An 8761-nucleotide genomic window follows, 5' to 3' on the forward strand; every position below is an offset into this window, starting at 1 on the left:
TTTAGGGTAAATTGACAGCAATTTACACTTAGGGACATGAAATTTCATCTAATTGGGGAGTATTTTGGAATGCTTTGTCAAACAAAAACCAATAAACACACTGCATATGTTAATTAGTACATTTTTGATTTAAGTACATAGAACTTTTTTTTTTTTTTTTAAAAAAAAAGAGTCATACTTAAATGTGAATGCAAGTTGTAAATCAAGAATTTAGCTAAAAAAGATATGTGAAATATTTTAAAATCAAATTATAATGAAAGATAAGACAAAACTAATTTATCTGGCAAGACTTAACACTCCCCAAAAAATCCACAGAACAGAAATATATACTGCACAAACAAATGCAATTTTAATAAGGCAATTCTACATGGTCTGCAACTTTTCAGATGCACATACACTTCCATCTTTAGGTCTACATCCTTAGTCCATTTAAGTCCCTGAAACTGAAGTAACAGACAAAATCTTTTAAGATCAAATCCTGGACAGGGTTGAACATCACCCTGAACACAATCTTATTTACCACGAAGGTAGAAGGAAGAATGCTGAAACACCTATCACACAACGCATTTTTGTATATAATTGATATTTTTCAAAATTCACAATTTAGGCTAAAGAGTTTATGGATTCCCTACTATTCGTATATTATGACTCCTATAATAAAAAAAAAATCAATGCAAAAAGAACAAGATATAATAAAAGGCATAATCCTGAAATATATTATGCTTTCTCAATTTGCAATGAAATATTAATTGTATCATCTGTAAAAACTTTGTACCTTGGCATCTCAGAGTTGGATCTTTAATGAATTCAATCAGGTATATACAAAAATAAAGCTATAAAAAAATAATTCTGGCAGTCAATTATAAAAAATTGTCTTCTAAATACACTCCAGGTAGTATGCTCTGTGAATAAAAGCTACTGATTGCATGACCACAGAGAAAACAATTTAACATCTATATAATGACAACAACAGAGTTAATAAGTAGTGTTTTTCCAAGACTGTTCTGTGAATAATAATTTACTGTCTAAGATACACAAAGAATGCGTGCACAAATTTTAAAACTTTGGAAAAGCTTGGCCTCAACTTACCTGAGTACTTCAATTTCCTCTGCAGTGTATCTCTGACCTTGAGATTCACTAGCTTGTACCGCTCTGATTGTCTGTGGTTTATCATTTAAAGAAAAATCAGGTCCCAATGGAAAAAACGTTCTGACCGGATGATTTGGTTTAGCTGCATTTGACTTCTCCTTCTGAGATGACTTTGACATCGATACCTTCAGTGCCTCTGCTCTAAAGCAAATAAAAATGCATTCTATTTACAACTGTAATAAAAATAAAGTTATATTTCAGTCATTTATTTCCTTGTTCATGCTCCCATATTTGTTAAATGGGATGAACAAATGCTTAAATTGACCGATACCACTTTTCCTATGAAAAATCAATTCACAAATAACATCGATAGATAGGTGTTTTAGAAAACGTTCAGTACTGATGCCAGTACTTCTTTACTTTCCCATTCTAGAATAAATGAAAATCCACCATTTGCAACTCAAATATGAACTACTTTCAGCAGAACTCATCAGATTTTGTCACCTTTAAGACTATGCTAGTAGGAGAATTTGGGTAAACATTCATTATCTGGAACCTCAGAAAAAGACCACAAACTCTGAGAGAAAAAATTCCCTCTTAAGAGTAATTCACTGACAGGACATAGTAGGATCAGACCGACCCTACGTGGTGATCATAGGATCACCAACATTGGCTTCAGCACCACCTACTGCTTTGCCTTCTCTCAGAAATTCAGGATTTAATTTGTCTAAAAACTACCATAGCAGAAAAACCTACTACCTTTACCATAACCCAGCATTTCAACTGCTTGACGACTGTGTATTCAAGAGACATATTTTTTGTTGTTGCATTGAACTGCTGGCTTGCTACACATTCAAATCAGTACTTTTTTTTTAAAAACACAGACTGAAAAAGTGCTGGAAAACAGCTTATACTGAAACAGCCCAGCACAGTCCATTTTTTCCATTGTACTGTTGGAAAAAGGACTTACATTGAACTCACACTCACGTAACTTGTTTTAGATATAGACTCCCATGCAGTAGATTTACCCATACAATTAAATTGCTGCCTTGAGCTAAGTATTATACTCACCTATCCAGTGCTTGCCGAGCCAGCTGTTTCAGTTTTGACTGCAGGCCTGCTTCTGAAGTTTCAGTAGCCTTAAATTCAAAACAAAACAGAAAAGCTACACATCCAAAGAAAACACACGTTTTATAAGCTCAGTTGGTACAATTCCACACTTTTAAATTACAGCCAACAGTAACTACCCATTTTTTCCAATTCTCCTTTGAAATGAGCAGATGTGTTTTTTAAAAATCTCAGCATAAAAAGCATACTAAGTGAATATCATTTCGCAATCCTAGCAAATGCTTGTAGAATGAAAGTGTTATTTAAAATTCTTCAGTGTGGGAAATACTATACGCAAAAAACTGCCAGAAGGATTAACCATACTAAAATTCTGAACAGGAAAAAATATTAAAAAGCAAATGTTACGTACACTACTGAACTTAGATGTGTTCCTTTTACTTTTTTTCCCTACAACCAAGTCAAAAAGTAATCATAGTAACTTAGGAAGAGATAGATTTGGATGTTTGGTTTCATTGAAAGAGTCTACTTGAAAGTTAAAAATCTTGTTCTTGCAGATGTTAAGCATAACATTATCCACATCACGACACCAAAACAGTTATCAAGTGTGCTAACTTCTATTCCCAGTTGGGAGGTAGGCCATAATAGATTACTCATACAACCAGTTTACACTTTTTTTTTTTCCTTCCAAGTGAAGCATGACTAGTGGAACTAGGTAATCTGCAAGAGACACAGCATGAGGCGTGGCTCTTTCTGTGACACCCACAAGCAGGTTTCAGGGTTTGGCTTTGTACCTTGACTGATTCTAGGTCAATTGAGGAAACAAAAAGCAAGCTACTTTCACCCTAAGAAATGAAACTAGAAGCACTCTTTATAAGGAACTACTTTTATCTGGTAATAAATTACTCTTAAGAGTTCCTGGTTGGAAAAGACTTCGAAAGATCCATGAAGGTAAGTAGTGGATGTGGTACTCCTACAGACCCATCCAGGAGACAGCCACAGAAGAAAAGGGATGGCTGATCTCTGACTGCTTCAAGGGTAAGAAAGTAAAACTCTCCACCTGAATACGCAGAACAGAAAACAAAATAGTACTGCTTCAAGATAGCAGAGTTCCTTCAATCGTCTTTCATCCTAGGAAGACACTTTTTGATCCCCTCGAGGGATAAAGCCTACAGTCACCTTAATAAAACAATATGCTAATCAAGACCAAAGGAAAGTTCAGTAGTATCTGCACACAACAAAAGATCAGGTAACATCAGTTGTTAACATGAGATAATTTCAGAGTAACTTCTACATAGGTAAGTAATATTTGCATGCACTAACAGAACAGAAAGAGGAATGCAGCAGAGGAAAAAAGTATGCTGCTGCAGTAAGTTTTATATAATAGACTGAGGAAGTTCTGATGCAACAGCTCAAATGGAAAAAAACAAAAACAAAACAGAGCAGTTCTACTAGAGCTCTTGGTCTGATTATGTTGTATCGCCAAGGTTTTTCAGGCTACCTAAAACTGGTTTGCAAAAAGCAGAACAAAGGTTTTACTCTAGTATGCAGCAATAGTAATGTCTCCCTCCCAACAACCCACATATATTCACACTATAAAAAGGGAAGAGAAGAGGAGAAAAGAAAAACAGACTTGGTGGAGTTACATTATGATGGTGAGCTCTTCCTATAATGAGTTAGTTATGACAACTGGACTTAAGAGAAAAAAGCAGTACCTGTAATTACATTCTTCTTATATTACAGCCAATTTATCCCTACCATTAACTTCAACGTGAATCAAATTCACTCATAACAGTTTTAATGTTGAGCACTGAGTAATCAAGTGATACTTTTTTTTCTTACTAGTTTTGGCATTGGGGACTTACGTTTTCAGGAAGTGTTACATGAAAAATTTCTCATAAATTACTTCCTTTAATAAACTCAGAAAGTAATACAGCTGACATACTGGCAAGTCATCTTCAATCTTAACTGTTCTTAATTTCTGCTTTAACATTGCATTCACTCTAGTGCAGAAATTAACAAGAAAAAAATTCCAGAATATTTCTAGTTTTTAGTATAATCTGGTTCAGAGAAAAATACACAAATCACAAGTCCCCATGAATTTTGTGTTGAACAACGTAACAATGGGAAGAAACATTACAAAAACATCCAATGGAAGAAAGATCCAAAAGCAGTTTTTAGAAATACAGGTACTCCATTTTTAAGCCAGTCTTTAGGGGTCAGTCACTTGTGTAAGTGGAAGAATTTCTTACCATCACATAATTCCACCAAGTTAACTTGTAGCTTAACATACTGTTTTCAAACAGAGTTCCACCGCTTCTGTGTACAACTCTATAGCTTCTTCTGCGTTGCCTTTGTCATCTTCATCAAAGGCCTGCGTAACGAGGAAGTGAGCACGCTCCAAGTCCAACTGTTGCTTTGACTTCAGAGGATCTGTTTTCTGTGACTGAACTAAATGAAAAAGAGTATTTAGCATTCGACAGCAGCAGACACGTCAAAGCATCCTTAACACAGTACTGAAGCCCTAGCAGTTCTACCAGATGAGCATTATCTACTTTTTGACTGGAAACAAAAACTTCGCTACAGACATCTCTGCAACGATGAAAAACAAACACTCTCCCCAAAAGCAGGGACATGCTCTCAGGATATTTCACATGCCAAGTAAGGTACACATAATCTTTCATATTACACTAAAGACAAGATTGTTTCATTATATGAAATATTGTATCCTTTGTGAAAATGTATCACCTGCTGCAATATATATGTTCCTTAGGTGTCCCTCTCATTGAATATTTTTATTAATGACCTGAAGGAGAACTTGTAGTGCATTTTCATCAAGACTGCAGACCCCACCAAACCAATTTACCCCAGGGCACAGCTGGTATTCAGAAGGACACAGACAAACTAAAGTAACAGGGTGACAGAAACCACAGACAGTTCTACCAGGAGATGTGCCGTGCCCCACACCTGGGACAGACCAACACCAGACGGACTGGGATTGCCCAGCTGGGGAACAGCTCTGCAGAAAAGGGCATGGGAGTCCCTGAGTACTTCCCTACTCAGGGCCCAGTAGGCTGCATCTGGAATACTGTGTTCAATCACCAGGGTCCCTAATCATGGTCAGGAGCAGGAGAATTTGTCCTGCTACCTAATAGCAATCTGCTGGTAATCATCAGTTTAACAAGGAAATGGATTCAGTCTCTTCAGCATGGTGCAAAGCAAGGGAGTGAGAGAACTGCCTACAGACTGAAACGGAAAGTTCAACTAGACACAAAATAATAATCGTACAAGAAAGATAATTGCACCCTGGAACACAGGCCCAGATACATTGGGGAATTTCTGTCTGTAGTGATTTCCTGGACTTGGCCAGACCCAATCAACCTAATCCAAAAATCAGCATCTACCCTGATTTGAGCATGAGACTGGTCTATAAACCTCCCACCATCCCACTTGGGCTGAGATTCTAAATGAGAATTACAGGTGTACAATAACTAGGGATTTTGATTTATGTCCAAACACTTCTTGTGTTATTTCACCCTCTTGAAGTTAATAATTCTACATAAATATCCAAACACACCTGCTTTGAACCCATCATGCTGCTGAGGCTTAGATGGAAGTTTTGATTAGTTCCTGATTGTTTTTTGTTGTTGTTGTTGCTATGCTTAATTATTTTATCAGGTTTGCTGTGCAGATATGGTTCCTAGGAATACTTAAAAGGAAAGAATATCCACACTCAAGTGCTTAGGAAATAAGTGCTTCACTTCTGAGGTATTACAGAATTCAAAACACTGATGTGCTTATTGTATTTATGGTCTGTTACACGGTGCAAAAAAAAATAATAATAGAAACATGAAAAGCAGAGCGAACATCACAGATAAATATTTCACAGCACTGAAAGGCGTTCTACTCAATTGAAACAAAGGCTTAATTAGAAAGCTCCTTACCCACCTGCTGAATGGAGAGCTTGAACTCTCTCCAAGTACTCATTTATTTTTTCTTGAATGTTTTCCAAGCTTGACCCTGCCATCCCAGCATAAATCAAGGCTTGTGCAGCTTCCTGAAAGGAAAAGAATTTGAAACAAAGATAATATTTCCTGCCTGGAAAATTATTCTCAATGAACAGCGGGCCTCTAACTGCCATAAGTTGCATGAAAACAGGACCTGACATCTACATAATGACTCAGTGGCTAGAGGGAAAAATCTGTTGCAAGGAAGATATAAATGAGATCCAATCTCCTACGTTCAATTTCTCACACATGGGACAACCCATAAAACTATAATAAACCTTCTGAAGTTCTTTAAGGCCTGATCTTAGATCTGCATTTATAGTTTAATCCACGAACTCAGAAACGTTAAATAAACTTTCTCAAGCATGCACCAAAATCATTTAAGTAAAGCTCACAGGTTGCAAGCTGTCTTTTATTTTTAAAGCTTCAGATTTATGGTTTAAACAAACAAACAAAAAAAGAAAATGCTACTGAACTTATTCACATTGAATTTGATAATAATGAGAAGAAAACCAATATAAAAACTTTTTGAAATCAAACCCATAGAATTTTGGTTTATGAAGTCTTTTCTATTAGTGTTACTCATCTAATGCTATCAAATCTTGAAATTCTATAAAATTAAAGTTTCCTAGCTCCTCAAACTTTGATCTTTAAATGTTTGTAAGCACATAAAACACTGGATATTAATCAAAGTACATCAAGGACTGAGTGTAGGTCTCCAGCTCAGATGCAGAGCGTGTTTATCCACATTAAGGCTATTTCTATACCGCACAAGTCTATGTAGAAAAAATGCCTTCAGTTGCATAAACTGCCTATCTATTCACTACATTTATGAAAAACACATTAAGGTTTGGTAGGGTGGTAATCAACAGCCACAGCTGACGCAGTCTCACAAGCATACAGAAAACTGAAATTTGTCACTCCTAAAAACGAGGATAAAAACCTTACTTTGTCCTCATTATTGTCACAGGGGGAAAAGCAAGGAACAGACAGACTTCTGCAGCAGTGCTTTTCTTCCTAGCAGCAGCAGACGAGAAGGTGGCAGTCACGTAGCAGGCTGTGTTAGTAGGAAGCAGAGCAGTAACTCCCTGAGAGCTGCTCCACAAAGATGGTCTCCAGAAAGGCTGCTCCTTGTGGGGCAAGCAGTCACAGCTGGCATCTCTTGCTCTTGTGGCTATGATGTTGTCAAGCTTATCAGTTTATTCCCATAGGCACCTGCCTAGTTTGCCCAAGCTTAAATACAGCCTGTACTTATCAGGATAAATATTTTAGCGATGGGCATCGCAGAACCAAGAGCTTCATGCTCATGGTCAACATCCATCACCACATTACAAAGGAAAACAGAAGTGCTGTTCCTTTTATGCGTAGCAATTAACTACTGCTAAGGTGTGGCATACAGCTATTTGTGAGAAAAAAACATTCTACAGATACCTGCTGAAGGACCATACGCACGTCTGTGGCGTACCAGAAGTACAGACAGATCAGACAGATCTCCTATCCCCTTGTAACCTGTCTGTGTATGACGCACAAAACAAATGTGGCTCTTCAACCCAATATGTCAAAAAAACATGCATAATTGATGCTTCTCCTGCGGTTTGTTTCAAGCACAACTGTTCTACCTGGCTTCAAGAGGCAGGGTGACAATAAATTTCCACACATTAAGCCTCCAAAGGGCTGAAGCAGCTGAGCAAATGCCTGCAGAGCCAGCACACCAGCTGTTTACATGACGGAAGCACAGTTCAGAGCTGGCATTTAGGACCAACAACGTCGCACAACAGCACACACATCCCACAAACACACTCAGCTCACCCCACATGAGCAGTTTAAGACCTTTTCCGCCCCTCTGGTGCCCGCAGGCACCCTAACACCGCGCTCACCCACTTCAGAGCCCCGGGGCTGGGACCCCACCGCCCCCCAGCGCTTCCCCCCCCCCGCCCCATACCCTGTAGTAGAAGACGGCCTCCTGGTAGCGCCCGCTCTGGTCTCGCTGCACCGCCAGCTGCGCGAACTTCACCGCGTCCAGCTCCAAGGTGCTGGCGTCCATGGCCGGGCCCTGCCGCCCCCTCCCCGGCCCCTCTCACCCTGTCCCTTCCCTTCCCTTCCCTTCCCTTCCCCTCCCCGCCCTGACGCGGAAGCCGGGCGGCGCATGCGCGCCCCGGGGAGGGCGCTTGAGATGGCGCCCGCCTGCGGTGTGGCGGTGGGGAGTGTGCCCTCGCCTAGTTTGTTTGTTTGTTTTCTGCTTTTTATTTATTTTTTTTAATGGAGGTGTTCAGTGCAGTAGGTACTGCAAAGCCCTGTGCTGTGCAGGTGGCTCTTTTAGTTCATAGAATCATGCACTCACAGAATCACAAAAGTTGGAAGAGACCTCCAAGATCACCTGGTCCAACCATCCCCCTACCACCAATGTCACCCACTAAACCATGTCCCCGAGCACCACGTCCAACCACACTAAACACCCCCAGAGACAATGACTTTACCACCTCCCTGGGCAACCCATCCCAATGCCCGACTGATCTTTCTGAGAAGAAATGTCTCCTTATTTCCAATCTGAACCTCTCCTGGCGCAACTTGAGGTCATTCCCTCTGGTCCTATCACTAGT

The 8761-nt window shown here is 39.3% G+C and overlaps 1 protein-coding gene across 3 annotated transcripts in view; it reads right to left on the bottom strand.

Moving 5' to 3' along the window:
• Positions 1-8274, bottom strand: part of CAPN7 (calpain 7) — a 28711-nt gene extending 20437 nt beyond the window's left edge. The window contains exons 1-5 of one of the 3 annotated variants that reach the window (XM_068674536.1): positions 8104-8274; positions 6103-6211; positions 4448-4605; positions 2161-2228; positions 1090-1290 (exon numbers count right to left, since the gene is read on the bottom strand). In XM_068674536.1, coding sequence (XP_068530637.1) covers positions 1090-1290; positions 2161-2228; positions 4448-4605; positions 6103-6211; positions 8104-8205 — 638 coding nt within the window. In that variant the 5' untranslated portion in view covers positions 8206-8274. Of the gene's footprint in view, positions 1-1089; positions 1291-2160; positions 2229-4406; positions 4606-6102; positions 6212-8103 lie in introns of those variants that run through there. The other 2 variants (XM_068674534.1, XM_068674535.1) reach the window with 2 other exon arrangements.
• Positions 8275-8761: the final 487 nt, after the last annotated feature.

The sequence above is a fragment of the Anas acuta genome, chromosome 2 (assembly GCF_963932015.1).
Source record: "Anas acuta chromosome 2, bAnaAcu1.1, whole genome shotgun sequence".
NCBI classification, from domain to species: domain Eukaryota; kingdom Metazoa; phylum Chordata; class Aves; order Anseriformes; family Anatidae; genus Anas; species Anas acuta.